The 25,761-nt window shown below is 45.2% G+C and overlaps 1 protein-coding gene across 5 annotated transcripts in view; it reads right to left on the bottom strand.

Moving 5' to 3' along the window:
* SRL (sarcalumenin) overlaps nt 1-16,937 on the bottom strand; it is a 70,203-nt gene extending 53,266 nt beyond the window's left edge. For 3 of the 5 annotated variants that reach the window (XM_040356571.1, XM_040356572.1, XM_040356570.1), the window contains exon 1: nt 16,845-16,936. In XM_040356571.1, the coding sequence (XP_040212505.1) occupies nt 16,845-16,902 (58 nt within the window). In that variant the 5' untranslated portion in view covers nt 16,903-16,936. Of the gene's footprint in view, nt 1-16,844 lie in introns of all 5 variants that reach the window. The other 2 variants (XM_040356569.1, XM_040356573.1) reach the window with 2 other exon arrangements.
* Nucleotides 16,938-25,761: the final 8,824 nt, after the last annotated feature.

Raw genomic sequence — 25,761 nt, forward strand, 5'->3', positions numbered from 1 at the left:
AAGTTGTGGAGTCTTCAGCCTAAGTCACAGCTGGTTCCTGCCTGACGGACTGAGGTCTGAGGCTGAAATATAACCTTAAAAGGAGACAGCCACCATCCACAACTGTGCTGTGTGAGAGGGGAGCAGCTGCTGCATAAGTGACAGTGCGCAGGAAGGAGGAGGGGGTTCAGGACCAGTTGACCATGCAGGGACAGAGCAAAGCAGAATGGCTGCTGGAAGGAGAGAATAGGGATCTGGCAGTGCTGAGCCAGTTGGTGTACAGTTACAGCAGTGTTTCCATACTTAGCACGCTGACTAGAATGATCAACTACGAGCGCTGAGCCTGGGGGAGCGGATGGCATCCTAAATTTACCCAAGGGCGAGCAAGGGTACAATCCAGGCTGTTCGTAAGGGAAGACATCAGGCTCTTGAAGGCTTTCCCCTGTCCTTTGTTCATGATATCTCTTCATGGGCCTGTACTTTTTACTTAATTTGGCTTTTTTGTATGCCATGACTAAATGTATAACTGTGGCAGGACACAATGGGCCAGATCCACATAGAAATAGGTGCAGCGTATCAGAGATACGCTACGCCGCCGTATCTTACCTGGCTTTAAGTCGAATCCTGGAATAATTTGCGCCGAAAGTTATGGCGGCGTAGTGTATTTCTGGCGGCGGAATTCAAATCGGCGATGATTCATTTAAATGAAGCGCGTCCCCGCGCCGATTGAACTGTGCATGCTCCGTTTCGAAATTTCCCCCCGTGCTTTGCGCGAAATGACGTCGCAACGACGTCATTTTTTGAACTTATACGTGAGTTACGTCCATCCCTATTCACGGACGACTTACGCAAAAAAAAAATTCAAATTTCGACACGGGAACGACGGCCATACTTAACATGGCAAGTCTATCTATACGTCGCAAAATACCAGCTTTAACTATACTCCGGAAAAAGCCGACTAGAGACGACGTAAGAGAATGCGACGGCCGCGCGTATGTTCGTGGATCGTCGGTAAAAGCTCATTTGCATACCCGACGCGGAAAATGACGCAAACTCCACCCAGCGGACCCCGAAGTATTGCATCTACGATCCGAAGGCGTACGATGCCGTACGCCTGTCGGATCGAACCCAGATGCCGTCGTATCTTGGTTTGAGGATTCAAACTAAAGATACGACGCGGGAAATTTGAAAGTACGCCGGCGTATCAGTAGATACGCCGGCGTACTCTCTCTCTGGATCTGGCCCAATGAATATTAAGCTTGTAAATGGAAAAGTGGTATTAGGTTTTGGGACATATCATTTGGCAACAAAAATAAAAAATGAGGGCCTACAGAAGGAAATGAAGCCTCTATGTGAGTTCTAAAATAAAATGGATGTTGTGTAGACACATACCCATCTGTGAGAAATCATCAACTCAGGCACTACCACAGCTTGTGGAACCCAAGAAGGGATACATTTACTGAATATCTTTATGGAGCTTAGAATGATAGTTGTTTGTTATTATAGTAGTGTTTTGCTGCGTACACATGATCGGAAAGTCTGATGTGAGCTTTTGCTCATAAATTCTGACCGTGTGTGGGCACCATCAGAATTTTTCTGGTGGAATTTCCACCAAGAAAAAATTGAGAGCTGTTTCTCAATTTTTTCCGACGGGAAAAGTTCTTCCGATCGTCTTGTATGCAATTCCGACGCGCATAAAAACACACATGTTCGGAATCAATTTGACGCATGCTCGGAATCGTTGAACTTAATTTTTCTCGGCTCGTTGTAGTGTTGTACGTCACCGCGTTCTTGATGGGCGGAATTTGGTGTGTATGCAACACAAGTTTGAGCTGGAAATCCACAGATTTCTTGTCGGATTTTCTGATCGTGTGTACGCGGCATTTGTCCTGGGTGGATCTGAATGAAGAGTACAGTGGAGGCACTGCACATATTGCTATGTAGCTATACCTACCAGAGAGCATCTCAAGTTTTAAAGGAGGCCCCCAAATCTGCCAGTTAGCCACTGTCTGGGCACTAGTCGATTGGGCAGGTTAGAAAACCATTCCTGGACACTACTGTCTGTCATCTCATCCACGTCCCCTCTTTCATGACACATTTCTATTTATCCATGTGTTCGTCTTTATAATCCTACTGCCCTATTCTGGTGCATGTAGACCATCACACTGCGTGTGCACATATGACCGCCCTAGAAGCTGTGTGGTCAACCTTTGCGCCATTCTTCCTACACACCTAATGGAAACAATCAATGTTTTTGGGGAAATGTGTGGTAGAATCAATATCGTGGGCTAGATTCACATAGATAATCGGATCTTTAGATCCGCGTGATCTATGCGATTTAAGATCCACTGCCGCAAGTTTGAGAGGCAAGTGGGTAATTCACAGAACACTTACCTCCAAACTTGCGGCGGCGGATCGTAAATCCCCCGGTGGAATTCAAATTCCGCGGCTAGGGGGAGTGTACTATTTAAATCAGTCGCGACCCCGCACCGATTTAAATGCGCATGCGCCGTCCATGAATTTTCCCGGCGTGCATTGTTCCCACTGACGTCGCTAGGACGTCAGTGGTTTCGGCGTGAGCGTAACTTGGGACGATCGGGTTTGAGAATCGGCGTACGCAAACGACGTAAAAAAATAAATTGACGCGGGAACAACGGCTATACTTAACATTGGCTGCGCCTCATAGAAGCAGGGGTAAGTATACGCCGGGAAAACCGCTACGTAAACGTCGTAACAAACTGCGTCGGGCCCGCGTACGTTCGTGAATTGGCGTATCTCACTGATTTACATATTTCTCAGCGTAAATCAGCGAGAACGCCCCCCGCGGCCATTTTTAAATTGCAGTTAAGATCCGACGGTTTAACACAGTTACACCTGTCGAATCTTAGGCATATCTATGCGTTACTGATTCTATGAATCAGTCGCATAGATACGACCAGCCTAAGTCAGAGATACAGCGGCGTATCAGGAGATACATCGTCGTATCTCTCTGTGAATCTAGCCCCATATCTATTATTGCGATTATGTACCACAGAGGGCATCACAAAAAGATATTATGTAAGGCCTCGTACACACGACAGAGTTTCTCGGCAGAATTCAGCGAGAAACTCGGTCAGAGCCGGATTCTGCCGAGAAACTCTGTCGTCTGTACACTTTTGGCCCGATGGAGCCGCCGAGGAACTCGTTGAGAAAATAGAGAACATGTTCTCTATTTTCTCGTTGTTCTATGGGAGAAGGCGGCCCGCCGAGCTCCTCGGCGGCTTCATCCCTGAACTCGACGAGCAACTCTGGAACACTATTATTAAAAAAAAAAAATTACATTGTATCAAGTACAAAAAGCAGCTAAAGTCACTCAAAATTTGCGTGCTCTTGACTGCTGGACGCCTTAGGGCACTCTGCAACGTTGTGTTGCTAATTTAGATATACTGCATAGCAGAGTTCTTCATTAACGGGCCCCCAGTGGGACGGTGACCCACAGCATACATAAACAGATGTATCAGTTTAGGACTGCCCAGAATCGAAAGTTACACATAGCTCGCTGGGTTGCATAACTATGGTTTTTATAGCATCAGCCATTTTGTACTCTAGAACATGTGACAACACCTGTGACAGACGCTCAGAAGACCAAAGATGTTATTTCAGCTCCTTATTGCTATCTTTAGGTCATCACACAAAGAACTGTGCTTTGGAATGCCATTCAACACCAGTCTGCTCCATATAAAACTACTATAAAATTCCCGGTCACCAACACCGCAATCCCCAGTGACCATTCCACGTATCCAGTGGCCCAACAAACTGATGGAGCAACACAAGCCTCTTGGGTATGTGTTATTCAACACTTGACAATTCTATGAGCCAGATCTTTGGGCACCATGTCTGATACTCTTGGGAGCCTTTTCCATAGAATCCTTGGCATCTTTTTTACAAGGTAGGTCATCAGGTCGTCCCTAACCCTTCCCTTTGCATGGGTTTGAGTCCAGCTTTCAGAATGGGAAAACACATATTAATAAAACGTGTTATACATAATGATACGTGATAATAAAGTTTTTGTCATTTGGTTAGTTATCCGATAAGTTTACCTTTGGGAACATGTTAAATATTTCACATATTTAGGGTGGCACATGTAACATGTTCCTGCTCCTGCAGCTGCTTAGCGATCCGCTGCCTCTGTATGACAGCAGTACAGGGAGAAGTTCCCCATACTGGCTGTTATTTTTTTTAAAGAACGTGGCCTTGCGGGGCTCCTCCCACATGGATGCATCATTCATTTACAGAGTTCTGTGAATAAATGAACTACAAGTAAAGACATCCTTTGCAGATGTCGGCTTGTAGTTCTGAACTACCACAGCGCTGTTGAGCGCTCTAGTAGTCCACTGATTCTTCTTGTAAAAATAAAAACTGCCTGCCTGTACGATTTATGGGCAGACACAATGGTGGCTGGTGTTTTTTTCTTCTTTTTGTTGGGGGGTAACTAACAGGCCAGAGGAGAAACCAGCCGCGGCAACCCCCCCCCCCCCCCGGGAGGACAGTCGAGACATCAAAGCCCCACACTTACCCCATCTAGGAAGCGTGCCCGGCAGCTTTCTTCCTCCTCCTGCGGTGTCGGCTTACGTTGTGCAACCCCCTCTTCCTTGTTGTCCAATAGGATCGCCTGACTTTTCAGACAATCGGGAAATGGGTATCAGACCCGTGCTTCCTGATTGGCGAAGAGGCGATTCAGTGTTAGAAAAGTGAATATTAATTTGCTTTTCAAACACACCTGGGTGGGCTCCAAACACAATGCTCTGTGCCACGAGTCCACCCTATTTTGAAGCCTATTAGAGCTTATGGTTCTAATCGGGTGCTTCAGAAAAACACCCCTGCTGCTGTAATTCATGCGTCCTGAAAGGGCCCGGACGTATGAATAGGGGGTGGCCGTGGTGGCTGTGGATAGAATAAATGCTATGCATGAATTTATCTATTAATCATATAGGGGGTGGCGTGGATAGAGGGGGCAGTTTCCGGTACGCACATAATGGGCAGGCCACCCCTGGGCAGACAGCTTTCACTGACAGTCTGCAGGAGCCCTGCATGGCACCAGTGATCTTCTGATCACTGGAGCAATGCTTTCCAGGCTCCTAAAAAAAACATATTATTATTATATTGCATTACATTATTGAGTGAGTGAGTGAGTGAGAAACTTGTAAAGCGCAACACATGCGAACTGAATCGTCTCTGGGCGCTAATAATATTATTATTATTATAATTTATTTAATATTATTTAAAAGGCGAACGTATCCTTTAAATATTTTAGCACTCTTTAGGCCTCATGCACACAGGAAGTTTTTTTCCCCCCTGGATTCCCTTGCTCCTGGGGGGGGAAACACAGCTTAAAATATGTATCTAAAGCTGCGTTTTGCATGCATGTTTATGCAAGCCTGCTAATTTGAGGTAATGCATTCTATTGGCCAGAATATTAATTTATTCTAGCCATTAAAATGCATTAATATGCAAACACACCTAAACACATCTATGGCTACTGCACATTTATGCGTGTGCCCAAATTTTCCTCTTCTGAACACGTAAGAGGGTTTTTTTCTACCTCTAAATGCCTGTGTGCAAAAACGCATGGGCCAACATAGAGGGACATTTAGAGGCAGAAAAAAAGTCAAACGCCTGTAAAAGTGTTTGACGTCCTGTGTGAATGGGGCCTTAAAGATTTATTTAGCAGCACCTAACGGAACATTTTTTTTCTATAGGGTTTTAAGAACTGCAGTTCTGATTACTGGTATAGAAAGTAAAGTAATTATAGAAAGATGGGCTTTAAGCAGCCCAGTTATTAACCAATTTCTGTGATCGGTTTTAAGCCCATTCAATTTGTAAGCAATTATTCACCTTCATTTAGCTTTCCCCCACTGCACTGCTCAGCCATCGGGAGTATGGAAAAATAAATGGGGACAACATCTCATCCCATATCACAGTGCCGGTGCTTAGTAACTGGCCCAGCGTTGTCACATGCCAACTGGTAGACAGTCACCCTGTGTAAGTTCTAACTGGATATCTGATTTGAGTTTCCACTGGACTGTCTTCCCTCGCCCTGCTAAATGGAGGGGCGAAGGAGCAATAAGGAAAATAAATAGGTGTTGCTAAGGATGAGGGCATTAAACAGAACCCATTGCTTTGCCCTGCATAGTTCACTTGAAATAGCAAAGGGGGCATCACTGACTATCACATTTTCACAATGTGGTAAAACCTTTATAAATTAAAAAGGCCAGAGGACACATAACTCTTTTTTTTTTACCTTTTTGCTAAAACAATATGTGCAGTTCCACTTAGGACCAGGAGAAGGACTTACTTGAAAACTAGAGGTCCTTAACTTCTCAGAGTCTGCTCTACACATGTGCATGCAGCCTCTGAGAGCCGCCGAACACGCCCGAGTATTACAGTCCACATAAATTCCCCCTTAATGGTTTCCATTTCATAAGCTCAGCATTTTTTGGCAGACTTGTAGTCATTGTAGATGATTTGGGCTGTCAAGCCTTAAGCAGACCATTAGGGAATCCCAAATAACACAAGGGACAGTCAGGCACTAAACACTTTATTTTTGTAATTCTAGCCTCCCCAAACATTTAACAGTTACTCTGTGGGAGAGATGGACACATGGTTGTCTCATAAAGCAATGATATAATGCAGATATTGTATGACATTGTTATACCCAAATTCTCCTTCTCTCTTACTTTCACTTTTCACCCCTTCTTGGCGTTGTTACAGAGATATATTCGAATCCTCTCTTTCCCTGGCTGAAACTGAATCTTAAGCCTGAACCACTGGATGCAGCCATATTTATTAAACAGAAATCCAAGGGAACTGAAAAAACTACCCTTGCATTGGGGCTCTCTACACAGCAAGGGTTAAATGCTAATTTTTGACTAGGGTACCAGGAAAAAAGGAATTTTAATTACCATATCCTTTGCTCCCTGGGCAGCCAGCACTAACCTCCTTTCTCCGATGCCCTAAGTTTTAGACTGGTCCTCGACATCCTGACTTACAACGCAGGACTCTTGGACCTGCATTATATGTAATGACATCACAGCTGTGGCCACTGGATGGAGCGCTAAAGAAAAGAGGCTTTGGGGGAACCATTGGCATGGAAGGTAGAGCATGTGAAGGGTAAGGTAAGTAAATGGAGATTTTTACTGTTACCCTGGGCAAAAAAAAGAAAACAAAAAAGATACGCCACAAGGGTGTTTTTTTTTTCAGTTCCCCAGGGTTCAACTTGAAAAAGTTACTCCACCAAAAAGAGTGGTGCTTTGGTCATAGGTGGTGCCTGGTGGGCAGAGTCAGGCCCTGACTTGGATGTTCCAACAATAAGATCTCCCTGCCACAATCCCTGGCTCTTTTTCTTTACAATTGCCAACTTTTTTGTGTTCTGGCTCTTCTTGCTACATTCTCTGTAATACAATAAATAAATTACAGAGAGTGGGAATCCCTAATAATGGCCACATTAGGTGTGTGTGTACCTAGGAACCACCCAGAAATCTCACCAATGGAGTCCTTGATGGATATAGGATACCATCAGGTAGTTTAAGGCTCCATTCACATCTATGTGACAAAACGCCCGACGCCGGACGCTTCTGCCGCTAGATGGGAGAATTCCCATTGCTGTATATGGAGATGGTTCACATCTCATAGACGCCGAACGCCTGTCGCCTGAAAAAAAGTCCTGGACCCTTTTTTTCAGGCGACATTGGCGTTCGCCCATTGACAGCAATGGGAAGAATCTGAAAAAAAAAAAAAAGATACACACTCGCGGCAAAATACGCCGCGTACGCCGTACGCCGCTGTCGCATAGATGTGAATGGAGCCTAACTCTCCAGCACCTATCAAACACTGGATAATGTTTTTGGGTGAACGGACAAGACCTGCTTATTCTGCCCTTGGCAACTAATCAGATCCTTCCACTTATTCATTCCATACTGCACTAGGGACAGTTTGACTTCAAAATATATCAGATTTACTTGACATAAGGTTAGCTAGGAACAGAAGAGCTTACAATTTTTTAAACATTTTGGCCCGGATTCACAAAGCACTTACGCCGACGTATCTCAAGATACGCCGCGTAAGTGTAAATATGCGCCGTCGTATCTATGCGCCGTGCAAATAGGCTTCATCCGACCGACGTAATTGCCTACGACGGCGTATCGTGGGCGCATATTTACGCTGGACGCATCTGGCGCTCCCATTGATTTCTTATTCAAATATGGAAATGAGGGAGATACGTCGATTCACGAACGTACGTGCGCCCGGTGCATAATATACGCGGTTTGCGTTAGTCGTACGTCCGGCGTAAAGTTATTCCCCATATATGGGGCGCAACCCATGCAAAGGTATGGATCAGGGAACACAAGCCGTCGTATTTTACGTCGTTTACGTTGTACGTGAATATGGCTGGGCATAGGTTACGTTCACCCTGTAGGCAGTGATCCGTTGTATCTTAGGCATTCGTTCTGACGTGATTCTGAGCATGCGCACTGGGATGCGTCCATGGGACAGCGCATGCGCCGTTCGTTATTCGTATCTATCTGGCGCTCGGCCCATCATTTGCATGGGGTCACGCCTCATTAGCATGGCTCACGCCCACTTCCACTTATGACGACTTACGCCTAAGAAACCCAGCGCAGATTTGGCAGCACTGGCTTTGTGAATCCAGTGCTGTTCTCTCTGCGCTGTGTCGGCGTAGCGTAAAAAAGATATGCGCCGATGTATGTGAATCCGGGCCTTTATTTTTAATGTATGTAAAATGTGCAATCAATTGAGGTCCAGGTACTGACAATGTTATTTGCATGTTATTAGACACAAGTGGATTTTTTTTCCATGTAATTTCAGGTTCAGTAGTGCAGAGAATTAATTTTTTATTAAATAATTTTGCATTATTCAGTCCCATATGCCCATCATGTGATTCCCAGATCCCCAAGAGGTAAGTAGTTTGCCAGGTGGAGTACTCCTGAACTATACTGTGATAGTAATATAAAATTAAATAAGCAATAACACAGCATTTCAAGTTGAGAGGTTCAAAATATATAACATATCATGTGGGGTACAAAATAAGTCTGTCTCTATATGTCATGTACAACACAGAGTACAAAGTGTACCAGCCTGGGGATGTCATGTAATACACAGAGAACAGAGTGAACCAGCCAGGGTATGTCATGTATAACACAGAGTACAGAGTGGACCAGCCTGGAGTATGTCATGTATAACACAGCATTAAAGTGTGGCAACCTGGAAAATATGAAGTACAGTAGTTTGGGGAATATAACATATGGCGTAGCCAGAATGGGTACACTTTCGCTAGTTTTATTGTAAATACACAGCTTTCTATATGCAGCATGCATCACACCAGGCCTGGACTGGAACAAGAAATAGTCCCGGGCATTTTAAACTGGGCAGCCCAGTCCCTGGGGGGAGTAGGTCGGAGATGTGGGGCGGGCGTTCGCAGGGGTGGTTGGTGACCAGATAGTCATCCTGAGAACCATCCCAATACAGCAAAGAGACGGCCCCAGACCAGCAACGAGACGGCCCCAGACCAGCAACGAGACGGTCCCCAGTCCAGCAACGAGACAGCCCCCATAACAGTAACGAGACAGCCCCCATAACAGTAACGAGACAGCCCCCATAACAGTAACAAGACAGCCCCCATAACATAACAGTAATGAGACAGCCCTCATAACAGTAATGAGACAGCCCCCATAACAGTAACGAGACAGCCCCCATAACAGCAATAAGACAGCCCCAATCCACTCCTTTTCCCCGCCACTATAGAGCGGGACTTTGGATGTAATGCACATTCGTTTTTTTTCCACTGCACTCAATCTCAGGGTCCTCCCTGTGCAGCCATCCCAGCCGGCGTTGGGAGAGAGCCTGCTGTCTCCTTCAGTGTCGCTAGCTATACCGCCAGCGCGGCCGGCCCGCGCGTTGTCTGTACCCTGCATGTGCTTCCTGTTTGTCACAGGACCCTTCTCTCCCACCTCCTTCTGCACCTGTGTGCTGGTGCCGGCCCTGCTTTAGAGATGCCCATATAGCGGGAGGTGAGCGGCAGCTGCGGTCTGTGTTAACCCCATCCTGACTGCGGTTTGCCGCTTACCTCCCGCTGTGCGGTACAGTCATCAAGAGGCCGCTCATCCTGCAACATGCAGCCCAGGGACCGCGGCCCACCCTATGGCCAGTCTGGGCCTGCATCACACTGAACGTTGCCAGTGATGCCCCGTACACACGATCGGAAATTCTGACAGCAAAAGTCTGATGTAAGCTTTTGAACGTAAATTCCTACCGGGTGTATGCTCCATCGGACTTTTCCTGTCGGAATTTTTACCAACAAAAGATTGAGAGATGGTTCTCAAATTTTCCGACGGAAAATCTGATTGTCTGTAGCAATTCCAACGCGCAATTCGGACGCATGCTCGGAGACAATTCAACGCATGCTCGGAAGCATTGAACTTCATTTTTTCGGCTTGTCGTAGTGTTGTACGTCACCGCGTTCTTGACTGTCGAAAGTTCAGAGAACTTTTGTGTGACCGTGTGTATGCAAGCCAAGCTTGAGCGGAATTCCGTCGGAAAAGCCATCCAAGGTTTTTCCGACTGAAAATCCGATTGTGTGTTTGCGGCATAAGAGGGTGTAGGTAGTGTATCCCTCACTAACTGAGTGTCTTCTTTTAATATAGGATATCGTATGGGATAAAACAGCAAGCAGGAAGAACAGGAACCCCTGCAAAGCCCAACACAGATCTACAAGCAGCTCCTGAGAGAAACAGTAGATGTTGGTCAATTCCTAAGCATTGTACCATAAACTGAAAGATTAGTAACCCTTTAACCTGGACAGTTCAACAAAGTACAATGGCCTTTTCACTCCTTCTATCGCCCTTCCACCCGGAATTCTAACTGTTACACTCTTAGGTCCAGCTGTCATTTTACACCCCAGGGCCACCTCATGTTTCTGTAGCTGTCAGCTGTCACCCTTTGATCCCCGTTGCCACCAAGGATAGATATGCAGAGAGCACTGCTTGCACTCATATCACACATTCTGTTCCTACATCCTCCCAAAGAGACCAGTCTCATATCAGCCAAACTGACAAGGCTTTATATGTATATGTATGAATGACATAATTACTGTGCCAGACATTACATCATGCAGCTTTCACAAAAGCTGTGGTAATATTTTATGGAATGACATCACAATAGCTGTGGGGATGGTAGGGTGAGTAGATTCACACAATGCACAGAGAATTCATTAAATAAAGTCATATTTTCTAAAATGCTTTAATATGCAACAGTCTGCTTTAAAGTGAAACTTATGCCGTGTACACACGGTCGGAATTTCCGATGAAAAAAGTCAGACGGAATTTTTTAATCGGATATTCCGACCGTGTGTATGCCCCATCTGACTTTTTCCGTCAGAAATTTCGATGGACTTAGAAAGAGAAAAAAAATTCTATCGGAAATTCTGTTCGTCTGTATGGAATTACGACGGAGAAAAAAACACGCATGCTTGGAAACAATTTGACGCATGCTCGGAAGCATTGAACCTCATTTTTATAGGCCCGTTGTAGTGTTGTACGTCACCGCGCTTTTGACGGTCAGAATTTGGTGTGTACGTGGGTATGCAAGACAGCTTGAGCTGAATTCCGTCGGAAAAACCCGTCAGAGTTTATTCCGACGGAAAAACCGGTCGTGTGAACGCAGCATAAGCTGAAAAAATTAATTGCTAGGGGGTAGAGTTTTTGGTAGAAGAGACTTTTTCTTGTGTACCCTACATGCTGTGCATACACAGTGCAGTTTACAGCCCTCACCCAGTACCAACCTCTGTAGGATGCCAAGAATAGGACCAGGTGTCAGGATGTAACCCTAGCTCACATATGCAGGAGTTATGTCATCATTGGCCAGTGGCCACTTGGTGGCCAAAGAGGAACACACCAGAAGGTGTGGTGTAAAGTCATTAACTTCCACTCCCTTCTCTCATTTTGCCCTAATTCAAAAATTCCCACCCTATGTTTACCATTAAAGCCTTATGACTATACTTGCCCTGTCCCCCATTTAACTAATGTTGGTATACTGTATTTGCAAGAGTAATATGCATCCCTCTCTAGACATTCACTTAAATAAATGGGAAGCCCACTGTGGTCACACAGGTGCGTTATGGTCACACGGTATTGGGAATCTATTAGCCAGATTCAGAAAGACTTACGCTGGCGTATCTAATGATACGCCGCGTAAGTCCACGGATGCGCCATCGTATCTATGCGCTGTATTCACAGTACAAGATACGCCTGAATTTTGGCTTCCTACGACCGACGTAAGTCTCCTACGCCGTTGTATCTTGGGTGCATATTTACGCTGGCCGCTAGGGGCGCTTCCATTGATTTACGCGTCGAATATGTAAATGACCTAGATACGCCGATTCATGAACGTACTTGCGCCCGTCGCAGTAAGCTACGCCGTTTACGTAAGGCGTACGTCCGGCGTAAAGATAAACAACCAAATAGCTGGTCTAAGTCGTGTAGGGTATGGACGTCGGAACTGCCGTCGGATTTTACGTTGTTTGCGTAAGTCGTACGTGAATGGGGCTGGGCGTAGGTTACGTTCACGTCGTTGCCATTGAGCCGTCGTATTTTAGGGCGTAAATTCAACGTGATTCTGAGCATGCGCCGTTCGTTCGGGAAGTCATTTACATGGGGTCACGGCTAATTTTAATACAACACGCCCACTACCTTCCTAATTTGAATTAGGCGGGCTTACGCCGGCCCATTTACGCTACGCCGGCGTAACTTAGGAAGCAAGTGCTTTGTGAATACTGTACTTGCCTCTCTATTTTACGTCGGGGTAGCGCAAATGAGCTGCGCTACGCCAGCTCAAATGTACGCTGCTCTACCTGAATCCGGCTATATGTTAGAATGTATGTTATACCTAGATTGCTATGTATCTTTTGATATGTCAATCATGATGAACTTTTGTGGACATTCACTCCATCCTCTCCCTCTAATTGTCCTTCAATACCCCTTCCTTTCCAAAAGGTTGCCCCCCCCCCCCTAATTTTTCTGTGCCTCCTAGAACAAACGAAATAAAGAGTTTGCAACAAAAAAAAAAGATGGTGGTGGAGGAAGACTTGTGATTGCTGGAGGTTGCCAAAGTAGTGGGCAAGTGTGCCCTAAAGTGCAAGGTGTACACTTGCAGCTTATGGCAATTGCCCTGGGTACCCACAAAGTGTTACTAACCTCTGCCAAGATATACTGTAAATATGTTATCCTGATTCTGGGTTCCTTACCTGTTAAGTCACTGACATAAAACTAGAATGCAGAGCAAGAAACTTTATTGGTTGCATTCTTGGACAGGTGAGTGACTGTCCAGGCAGTAAAGTGAAGAACAGGTTGACAATTTTAGAACCTATACTGTTTGAAGAGTCATCGTTGCCATCTAAAATACTGTACACTTCAATGTAAAATGGAGAGGTAAGTGTAGTTACACTTACCACACCTCCAGTCCTGAGATCTTCTACTGCAATGTTTGGTCCTGGCATACTTCTGCCCTGTGCGCATCGTTTCAGTGGTTCTCAGCTGTGCCTATCCAGCTGCAGATTGGCATATGGTGGGCAGAAGTGTGCCAGAGTTTCACCTCTGCAGTAGTCTGGATTAGTGGCAAAAAAATAATTGGTAATCACATGACTACCTTCCTCTGAATCCCAAGTTATTTTTGTCTTGGGGTTCTTCTTTAGCACGGCTTGTAAAAAAACACAGGTCGATGCTATGGACTTTCAGCGGGTGCCATAAATGCTACAAAACTCACAAATTCCCATGTATATAAGTGCTAACATTGTTTTTATATTTAATTTGCTATTACTGTAAAGTCATTAACTTTCATAGTGACGCTCTATGGTCACATGCTGATCACCTCATCAAAAGTAGGCAATGAGCAATGACCCCTTTGATATTGAATTGGGAACTTGCAGTCCTCTTGGATCATTAAAAGCTTTCTGTTATTTAACACCCTCAGCCCGTTCCAATGCTCAGCTCCTAATAATGTTTGGAGCAAAAGAGTCCCTGGGATCACATTATCGCTAGGATTCAGTGAAATACATGCATTGAATTCCGGCCATTGCTTCATTTTTTTAAGCTTGTACACGCCATAGCTGCCAACATGTTCAAATTATATCCAAGGACATTATACCTGAGTAAGTGACTCATGATACTTATGATAAGATATAATTAGAACTCCAATGCCATCATTGCATTGCTAAATATATATATCTATATCTATAGCTATATATAGCTATAGATATATATCTATAGATATATCTATAGATATATATTAGACTTCTTTGCATTCTAAACACACCAGTTCAAAAGGTTAAAGGCCAAGATACAACAAATAGATAAGAAGAATATATAACATTCCCAGAACATGGTGAAGGCGATCTATGTTAAAGGAACAGTCCACCCAATGCTAATAGTTCACAGTTTGTACAATAGACCCTAGAGAGTTAAACTACCTGACAATTTATTATATCTCTTGGGAACTCTGTTAGTGAGATCTCTGTGCTAGGTTCCCGGGTCTGCATACCTGCTGCCGTCATTTTTATAGGTTCCAACTCTCCTTGTTTGTTTTTTTTTCATTTATTTTATGAAAAATGTAATAGGAGAAGCAGAGAGGTCAGTGGCAAGACCCAGTTGGGTCTTGTCAGGATGGCCGAGTGGTCAAAAACACCAGTAGGGTCTTGTCAGGATGACCGAGCGGTGAAAACCCCCAGTAGGGTCTTTTGATGATGGTCGAGAGATCAAAACCCGTATTTGGGTTTTGTCAGGATGGCCGAGCGGTCAAAACCCCCAGTAGGGTCTTGTCAGGATGGCCGAGCGGTCAAAACCCCCAGTAGGGTCTTGTCAGGATGGCCAAGCGGTCAAACCCCCCAGTAGGGTCTTGTCAAGATGGCCAAGCAATCAAAACCCCCAGTTGGGTCTTTTCAGGATGGCCGAGCGGTCAAAACCCCTAGTAGGGTCTTTTCAGGATGGCCAAGCGGTCAAAACCCCCAGTAGGGTCTTGTCAGGATGGCTGAGCGATCAAAACCTCCAGTTGGGTCTTGTCAGGATGGCCGAGTGGTCAAAACCCCCAGTTGGTCTGGTTCAGAGTCATGAATTATATCAGGCAGATTTCACTGTAGGAGTATCCAAGACATGTAAAAATACAGTGGTTGGTTCAGCTCACCATGACGCTCCTATAGTTAAATATCACTTTTTGGTGGACTGGTTCTTTCATGCTGAGGATCATTTAAAGGTACAAATACTTACAAAGGTCTAAATTCTAAATTCTAGGTCTTCCCTTTACAATTCAGAGACAGCCACAAACAGAGTACAGTATGGACTATTGTCTTTTTTTTGTTCAACCTTTCCAACTATGTTACTATTTATAATCAACCAGATGGCATTGCAATAATTTAATTTCATTCATTCACTTCCAATTTATAATTATTGTGGTAGAATCTGTGGTTCTCTCTTTAAACCCTTCTTTTGTTGAAAAAATATTAAATTCACAAAGCCCTGATATAAAAATAAGGATTTTTATTTTAGCCATGCAACTGACATTTTGTAAATCTTTTTATAATGAAATATTAAATCTTATTGGACTAAAAATAAAGATCCTTATCCTGATGCAAAATTTTTGAAAATTAAAATTTGTATAATGACTTCCATTTGCGTCATGTATGTTGGACAGTGGTGTCCAAGTTAGGCAATTTATACAAGAAGAGATTTCGACGAATCGAAACCATTGTGATGCAATTACAGTACACTATTACCATGGATTGCTACGTACTGATTGCAGGAGGCCAGCACTGACAGCCAGTAAGTCCATAAGACAGGCATAAAAATTATTGGCTGATTCCAGTTGATTAACAGGTATTTGCCTGTACAGTAAAACCTTGGATTGCGAGCATAATTTGTTCCAGAAACTTGCTTGTAATCCAAAGCACTTGTATATCAAAGCAAATTTCCCCATAAGAAATAATGGAAACTCAAATGATTCGTTCCACAACCATTTATTCATAAGTCCTTCAGTTTATAGTCCATATAAAAAGATTATAGCAATGTGATAGGTTGTGTAACCACAAAATGTCCATCCACAAATGGAAGCCTCCCCAAGGGGATTAGAAGCAAAATCCAGCAGGAGCTACAGAGTATTAAAGAAAAGAGAGGCACCTCTAAGTGTAGCAATAAGTTGCTAAATGTTGTACCTTCATTAAATGTAACCATATTGCTACACTTAGAGGCGCCTCTCTTCTCTTTTATACTCAGTTGTGGCATGCCGCTACTTGTATATCAAGACATCGATTGTATATCAAGTCAAAATTTATAAAAAAATGTTGCTTGTCTTGCAAAACACTCTCAAACCAAGTTACTCTCAAACCAAGGTTTTACTGTACTCTGTATATTCTCTAATGTAAAAATGCGTGTTTATGGGTTTGATCACGCCTGTTCCCCGTTCCAAATGCAAGCCCTTGTAATCTGGGTACCTTTAGTCCTTCAGGGTCAGGAACAGTTGTACAATTTATTTAATGACTGAAGATACAATTATGAATTCAGTATTATCTGATAAGTTTTAGATTTATCTCCCAGTGTCCCAGAGCTGTATATAGCACTTGCATTAGCCTTAATCTAGAATAATAAATTGGGAAGTGGGCATCTGGTCAACTGCCTGGCTTTGAGTACTGGTTTGTCTAGCCAGCTGAATAGAATGCTGAGACCTGTAGTTCCTCAGCATCCAGAGCCATGTGTAGACCTATCTTCGCAGCAAAGCAATACAAAAAAAAAAAAGAAGTACATGCCAAAGGATCAAGAGTCTCCTACCTGCTCTCACAAGAAGAAAAGCCGCAAGGCAGCAGAACAAAACCCCTGGTCCTCTCATGGTGTCAAGCCAGGAAATTTGGGACGGTTGGCTCCTCTATATATATGCTGCAGCTGACGGCGAGGGGCTCAGGCGACACACACGCCCACGTCACTGCAGGCTCAACCACAGGTGCTCACAAGCCATTGACACACTGGACAGTTCTGACCATTTGTGACCCTTATTAGGAATTTAGGGCAAGTGACCAGATTATTAACTCAGCTGTGACCGACGTGCGAAGACAGGGCTTTTTCTGTATTCTTGTCTGAATACACAGCTTGTCGGGTTGGGGGGAAAAGCAGGTGCCAGTCTGTATGTGACAGGCCCTACAGAAGAAGAATCATTGGGCTCCATTCACATGAGCACCACATTTTCTATATCTGCATTAATGTGCAATGTACTGAAGTATATTAATGATACCAGTGGCGGCTGGTGCTCAAAATTTTTGGGGGTGCAAACAAACGAAAAAAAAAAACAATTGCAGACTCACTGTGCCCATCAAACGAAGCTACTGTGCCCATCAATTGCAGCCACTGTGCCCATCAAACGCAGCCACTGTGCTCATCAAAGGCAACCACTGTGCCATCAAATGCAGCCACTGTGCCATCAATTGTCGCCACTGTGCCATGCCATCAATTGTCGCCACTGTGCCATCAATTGTCACCACTGTGCCATGTCATCAATTGTCGCCACTGTGCCATCAATTGTCGCCACTGTGCCATGCCATCAAATGCAGCCACTGTGCCATGCCATCAAACGCAGCCACTGTGCCCATCAATTGTCACCACTGCGCCATGCCATCAAACGCAGCCACTGTGCTATCAATTGTCGCCACTGTGCCATCAATTGTCACCACTGTGCCATCAATTGTCGCCACTGTGCCATGCCAAATGCAGCCACTGTGCCATGCCAAACGCAGCCACTGTGCCATCAAACGCAGCCACTGTGCCATGCCATCAAACGCAGCCACTGTGCCATCAATTTTTACCACTGTGCCATCAATTGTCGCCACTGTGCCATCAATTGTCACCACTGTGCCATGCCAAACGCAGCCACTATGCCCATTAATTGTCGCTACTGTGCCCATCAATTGTCACCATTGTGCCATCAATTGTCACCACTGTGCCATGTCATCAATTGTCGCCACTGTGCCATCAATTGTCGCCACTGTGCCATGCCATCAAATGCAACCACTGTGCCATGCCATCAAACGCAGCCACTGTGCCCATTAATTATCACCACTGTGCCATGCCATCAAACGCAGCCACTGTGCCATCAATTGTCACCACTGTGCCCATTAATTGTCACCACTGCGCCATGCCATCAAACGCAGCCACTGTGCCATCAATTGTCACCACTGTGCCATCAATTGTCGCCACTGTGCCATGCCAAACGCAGCTACTGTGCCATGCCAAACGCAGCCACTGTGCCATCAAACGCAGCCACTGTGCCATGCCATCAAACGCAGCCACTGTGCCATCAATTGTTACCACTGTGCCATCAATTGTCGCCACTGTGCCATCAATTGTCACCACTGTGCCATGCCAAACGCAGCCACTGTGCCATCAATTGTCGCCACTGTGCCCTGTAAAATGCTGCCAGATTGACATGCAATTTGACATGTCAAATCAGAGGCATTTTCCGGCAATGGCACCGTCCTGACACCGCATCTGCAGCACTGCACTTTAAAAAGTCGATTTTTTTACTACTTTTTGCGATTTCGGGTCGCGATTTACATTAACATCTGCACAGATGTCTCTGAAATTGTGGTCGAAATCAGGACTGACAAGCGGGAGTGAACTCGCAGGGCTTCATTCCCGCAGCCCAGTGTGAACCTGGGCTAAAGGATCAGTCCGCTTTTAATGGTAGGGAAATATTTCTGTACATGTAGTATAGTTACGTGTACTATGCAAGGTAGGGCAGGTGCCACTGAGGGCATGGAGCAAGTTGCGTGCAGGGCCGGGAAAAAGGGTGGGAAGGAAGGGTGGCTGCCCTGGGCACTGTGGTATCATGTGAGATGGGGGGGGCACCACATGGAGATTGAGGGGGGAAAGGATTTGGGTCGGGAAGAGGAATTTGGGGGGCAGCACGGGAAAATAATTGTTCTAGATGGGGAAAATGGGGGGGGGGTGCTAGGAGTGGTGGTATTAGATTGTAAGCTCTTCTGAGCAGGGCCTTTAATCCTCTTGTATTTTATTGTAACTGCATTGTCTCCCTTTTATATTGAAAAGCGCTGTGTAAACTGTTGGTGCTATATAAATCCTGTATAATAATTTGTGTTGGGAGGGGGATGGGAGAAGAGGATTTGTGCTAGGATGGAATCTGGGAAGTTTGTGCTAGAAGAAGTGATAGAGTAGAGGGGAAAGAAGATTTGTGCCAGGGGGAGAATTTTTTTTAATTTTTTTTTAGTAGGATTTGTGCTAGTAAGGATGATTGGGGGGTGTCTGTACTAGGAGGGGGACGGGGTGGAGGCTTTGTATTAGGAGGGGTGATTTTTGGGGGGATTTGGGGGACAGAGGGGTCAAAGACTTGTGCTGGGAGGGGGGATTACAGCAGGGGGGCTGATTTGGATTGGGATTAGGGGGGATTTCTTTTATTTTGTTGATGTCACAATGTAGAGAATAAGATTTCCTATCATCTGTGCCCAGTCTTGCCACACAGAGTTAATCCAGCTCTGAGCAATCCTCTTTTATTGTTCAGTGAAAATTAACAGACTTCCAGATAAAAACCTGTCTAAATAAAAAGTCCTTTCCGTCCCCTTGCTTCGAGTGACAGGGTTTTTACATATCTCGTGCACTAGCTTGGACACATGCACATTCCTGGATGTTTATCATAATATGGGGGGTGATCCACAGTTCATTGTGAGAGGTAATGTATGTCACTCAAAGCAAGGGGACGGAAAGGACGTTTTAGTTAGACAGGTTTTTATCTGGAAGTCTGTTAACTTTCACTGAACAATAAAAGAGGATTGCTCAGAGCTGGATTAACTCTGTGTGGCAAGACTGGGCACAGATGATAGGAAATCTTATTCTCTACATTGTGAGATGAAAAAAAAATATTTGGGGTTTACATCCACTTTAAGGTTATCATGCAGATGAGTGCCCATTTCTTTTTTTTTGGAAGGGGTTTTTTGCAACTCCCTTCTCATTGGCTTACCTTTACATATGCTATCCCCCCCCCTTCTATTCAGAGAAGCTTATCCTGCCCCCACCTAACAACTGTACTTTGACTTTCTCCATCAGCTCATTCCCCACTAGGGTTGCCACCTGTTCGGGATTCACCTGGACAGTTCGGATTTGGAATCATGCGTCTGGGTTTCTGACTGTCTGAGGCCCGGACACATTTTTCAGACTGGACTAAGTCTTCCCCTCCCCCTTCTCTCTCCTGCCTAAGTACGCTAATGTAAATCAGGGTTTTTAGAGCACTCATTACATCAAAACTCCCCTTTACATCAGAGGCCACAGTGCTCCCCCTTACATCAGAGTCCTTGCCATCCACCAGAGCATCCCTTATGTTAGAGTTCCCAGAGTTCTTCTTTACATCTGACTCTGCAGCATCCCCCCTTACAGTAAAAGGGTGACTCTAGGGCAGGGATAAGCAATTAGCGGACCTCCAGCTGTTGCAGAACTACACGTCCCATGAGGCATAGCAAGACTCTAACAGCCACAAGCATGACACCCAGAGGCATAGGTATGATGGGACTTGTAGTTTTGCAACAGCTGGAGGTTCGCTAATTGCATATCCCTGCTCTAGGGATTCAGATGTCAAAGGGGAACTCTGTGGACTCTGTGGATGTAAAGGGGTATTTCTGTGGACTCTGATGTAAAGGGGGACTCTTGTGATTAACTTCATGTGATTAGAAATGTTATTTAATAGCAACATCTATGCATGCTATGCAAAGAAATTGCTGTGCGACGCTGAAGTGTTCAGGTTTGGCTTGAAGAAAAGGTGGCAACCCTATCCCCCACAGTTATTAACTTTTGTATTACTTGACCCTCCCTCCTAGATTGTAAGCTCTAACAAACAGGGCTCTCTGATTCCTTCTGTATTGAATTGTATTGCAACTGTACTGTCTGCCCACATATTGTAAAGCGTTGTGCAAACTGTTGGCACTATATAAATCCTGTATAATCAGTGCCGCCATCAGGGGGGGTACATGCAGTAAACCTGTAAGGGGCCCGGATGGCAACCCCTTTTTTTTGTAAAGGGTCCGGAGTTCGCCCCGGGCTCCGGATGGCAACCCCCTTTTTTATTTATAAAAAATATATATATATTTTATATATTTTTTTTTGTTTTTGTTTTATTAAAGTTATTAAAGGGCCCAGAGGTCCCCAGGGCCCCGGATAGCAACCCCCCCTTTTTTTTAATTAAAGGGCCCAGGGGTCTCCAGGGCCCCGGATGGCTACCCCCCCTTTTTTGTAATTTTTATATATATTTTTTTTTATTTCTTTTTTTTTTTTGTAAGGGGCCCTGAGGTCCCCATGGCCCCAGATGGCAGCCCCCTTTTTTTTAATTTTTTTTTAATTAAAAAAAAAGTTAATTTTTTTTTTATATATATATATATTTTTCATTTTATTAATTTTTTGTTTTTATTAAAGGGCCCAGAGGTCCCCAGGGCTCCAGATGGCAACCCCCCCCCCTTTTTTTTTTACAAAAAAAAAATTGAAATATTTTTTTTTTATTTCTTTTTTTTTATTATTAAAGGGTCCAGAGGTCCCCAGGGCCCCGGATACATTTGTGGCACCCCCCCCTCCCCGCTTCTGCCTGAAGCTGTGTAAGGGGCCCCATAATTCCTGATGGCGGCCCTGTGTAGAATATTAATAATAATCATCATCTTGCGCATATACTTGCAACAGCTCTGACCTGTCAATGTCCACTTTTTTTAACAATTTTAACTCCAAAATATTTAATATGTGAGTGTGCCCAATGAAAATGTCTCCTTTAGGGCTCTTTCACACGGAGCGGACCGTTTCCGGGTCCGCTCCGTGTGTCTCCGTCGGCTCAGCGGGGATCCCCGCTCAGCTGTCGGCGGATAGGGCGGTCCCCGCACACAGTGCAGGGACCGCCCTGTCTCTGCTCCGCTGTCCCCTATGGGGAACCTGATGCAGACGGACCGTCTGTCCGTCTGCATCAGTTCCGCTCCGCCGAACGGAAGAAAAATAGGGTTTCTTCCGTTCGGAAAAGCGGATCCCGACTGACGCGGACGCTAGCGGATGCTCCATCCGCTAACGGACGCGTCCCCATAGGGATTCATTACAAGTCCGTTAACGGACTTGTAATGAACGGACAGACGGAGCGGACGTCTGAAAGGGGCCTTAGTGTTTGCCCCATGTCATTCAGAAGGGTATTATATTAAGTGCCTCACATTAACTAAAACTAAAGTTGGATAGTTGTCTGTATTCGCTAAATAGATTTAAAAGGGTAGGGAGGGCGGAATGAGGATCGGAGATGAAGAAGAAAAGGTCGTCTCCAAACATCACAATTATTTCTTCTGTTTGAGACATGTTTAGACCTGTACAGAGGTCAATAGCAGGTTTAAAGAACCTTAATAGGAATCTATCAGAAACAAAAATGGACTTGTTTTTAACCATTTGACCTCCAGAAGATTTACCCCCCTCTATGACCAGGCCACTTTTTGCGATATGGGACTGCATTACTTTAACTGACATTTGCGCAATCATGCAACGCTGTACCCAAATAAAATGTATGTAATTTCTTTACCTTTACCTATTCCTTTATATTGGCTTTTGAAATTTACAAATGCAGCAATTTAGAATTTGGATGAAAAGTTTAGCACTGGGAAACACTTTTTGAAAGATAAAATGTGCATTTTATATACAACTATATAGATCAGACCAAAATGAGGGACAAACGAGGAGGAAAGAGGGACAGCGGGACTTTGTTCCAATATGAGGGACAGTCCCTCAAAATCAGGGACAGTTGGGAGCTATGTGTTTGTATTGATACTTCCGGTAGAGTCAATCTTCCTCCCCCCCCCCCACACCCTGTGCTTTGTGGTTTCTCTAAGTGATCATGAGTTCACTTCTAATGCCTCGTACACACGACCGTTTTTTCCGAGGGGATTCCTCTCAAGCCTGCCTTGAATACACACGTTCAGGCCAAATACCGCCCGTCCAAAGCGCGGTAACGTACACCACGTACGACAGGACGTGCTGATCCTCGTGTTAGTAAAAGTTTGGTGAGAGACGATTCGCGCTTTTCAGTCTTTGTACTTTTCAGTCCGTTACAGCGTGACGAATGTGCCATCTCCATTCCGAACGCTAGTTTTACCAGAACGAGAGCTCCCATACTTGATTCTGAGCATGCACGTTTTTTTCCCTTCAGAAAAGCATACTAAAGACTGCTGGGAATCCGGGCGGATAAAAAAGAGAACATGTTCCCTTTTTTCCCGCCGGGATTACTGACGGTTTTTCTGTTGGGAAAACTGTGATGGAGCATACACACAGTCGGTTTTCCCGGCCAAATGCTGTCATGGCAGTTGTTCCGGCGGGAAAACCGGTCGTGTGTACGAGGCATGTGTCCTATATTAGTGATGTGTGAAGGGGGCGCTCTAGGTAAATTGTGTGATCAAAAGATGACTATAATTAAATTATCAAATAATCAGATGATCCGTCTGTGCCAACAAACTGGTGAACAAAATAACAATAAATGCAATAAATGAATAATACAATAAATTGAAATAAAAAATATAAAAAAGAGAAAAATTGGTGACTAAACAAATAAATAAAGTTCATTCAAAAGTGTTAGGTGAAATCCATTCAAATATGTCCTTAGCAGATTAAACTGAGAGAACAATGTTGAAAATTCATGTGAAAGGTGTCGACCTCCACCAAGAAAAGATCCCCCAAAAGTGCACTGATGGATGGCTTGACGTTGACCTGATTGTTTAGAAAAGGTCAAATAGAGCAGTTGGTCACTAAACCAGTTGAAAGATTCAGCTATGTAGCTTTATGTCTCCTAGACTCAGGTACTCTCATAAAAGAGGGAAAAGGAAAACCGCCTTAGTAAAGTATTGTTTATTAAAATATACCAAAAAGATAACAGCGTAGCCAAATGGCCTCTTACTTTAGTAGTGCCTAGGACCCGGCACTGAGGCTAGTCGGCATGGCAGGTACACTGCGATGAAGGTTCCTCTCTGGGGAACTGGTGTGTGAGATGGAAATTCCTCGCTGGAGAACGGGCGTGCGTTCCAAGCACGGGAGCCAGCGGGACCGGAAGTGCGTCGTTCGTACGTAACTAGGCGCCTCAACGTATGTTTCGTGGTAAACACGTCGTCAGGAAGCGTCCTATAGGAATGTGTCCTATAGTGATGTTGGGGTCTGTAGGAGGAACCAATAAGTACAGTGAAGGCTTCTTCTCCAGTAGAGTGGAATTCGGTGGAATGAACAGTGGGAGAGGTAGGGATACAAGTTAATTTTTGGAACAGGGTCACTTCAAAGGTGAAAGCTCCAGGTTGTCATCCTCATCCTTGCTTTAGTACAGGGGTGGCCAACCAGTGGCCCGGGGGCCACGTGTGGCCCGCGGAGCCCTCTGATGTGGCCCATGACCTCCTGCTCTAGAATGATGGGTTGGCAATCCCAGATTGCAGGTTGCCAACCCGCCATACCACAGCATCAGTGTTGTGAATGAAGCTGGTGGTAGAGGAAGAAAGCGGCTGCGGAGTAGAGCCCCATAAGCCGATGCCTCCTCCACAGCGCTGGCTTTTGCCACAGGTGGAGTCTATGGCAAAGTTCAGCTAATCCACAGGATAGACACAGGTGCACTACACTGCACTCCAGGTTTGGGTAAACCAGGCCACATCAGTGTGAAAGCAGTCTTAGGCCCTTTTTACACGATCAGCCCAACCAAATGGGACCCTCAATTCACCTCTATAGCGCGACAGATGTCTGTTTAGGCCCGCCTACCTCCAATCCGAAAAACAGAAGGGAATTCGTCCCCTTTCATCTGGGCGGATCGGAGGGCCTATAGAGTAGCCGTGACCTGCCATCCGCCCGCTCCGCTCATTGTGGCCCTCGACTGGTTACCAAGTTACTTAAGTGGCCCTCGCTCTTCAAAAGGTTTGGCACCCCTGCTCTACCCCCAGCTTCATTCACAACAATGATGCTGTGGTATGGCGGGTTGGCAACCTGCGATCTGGGCTTGCCAACCCATCATTCCAGAGCAGGAGATCGCGGGCCACATCAGAGGGATCCGCGGGCCACATGTGGCCCCCGGGCCACTGGTTGGCCACCCCTGTGGTAGAGGAAGAAAGCGGCTGCGGAGTAGAGCCCCATAAGCCGATGCCTCCTCCACAGCGCCGGCTTTTGCCACAGGTGGAGTCTATGGCAAAGTTCAGCTAATCCGCAGGATAGACACAGGTGCACTACGCTGCACTCCAGGTTTGGGTAAACTGCGCCACATCAGTGTGAAAGCAGTCTTAGGCCCTTTTCACACGATCAGCCAAACCAAATGGGACCCTCAATTCACCTCTATAGCGCGACAGATGTCTGTTTAGGCACGCCTACCTCCAATCCGAAAAACAGAAGGGAATTCGTCCCCTTTCATCTGGGCGGATCAGAGGGCCTATAGAGTAGCCGTGACCTGTCATCCGTCCGCTCCGCTCATTGTGGCCCTCGACTGGTTACCAAGTTGCTTAAGTGGCCCTTGCTTGGTTTGGCACCCCTGCTTTAGTACTTATTAGTCATTGCACCAGAACAAGTATGAAGGTCGTGGCTCTCAGCATGACAGTATGCTTGCTCAATGTCATGAATGCAGGTGGTTATAAAGCAAAAATTAGGATAACAGCTTTTAAAATTGTGGAAAAAAAAGTTGAATCACCAATCCCTTTTTTTTTATACTTTTGGGTTACCTTTAAGCATC

The sequence above is a fragment of the Rana temporaria genome, chromosome 6 (genome assembly GCF_905171775.1).
Source record: "Rana temporaria chromosome 6, aRanTem1.1, whole genome shotgun sequence".
NCBI classification, from domain to species: domain Eukaryota; kingdom Metazoa; phylum Chordata; class Amphibia; order Anura; family Ranidae; genus Rana; species Rana temporaria.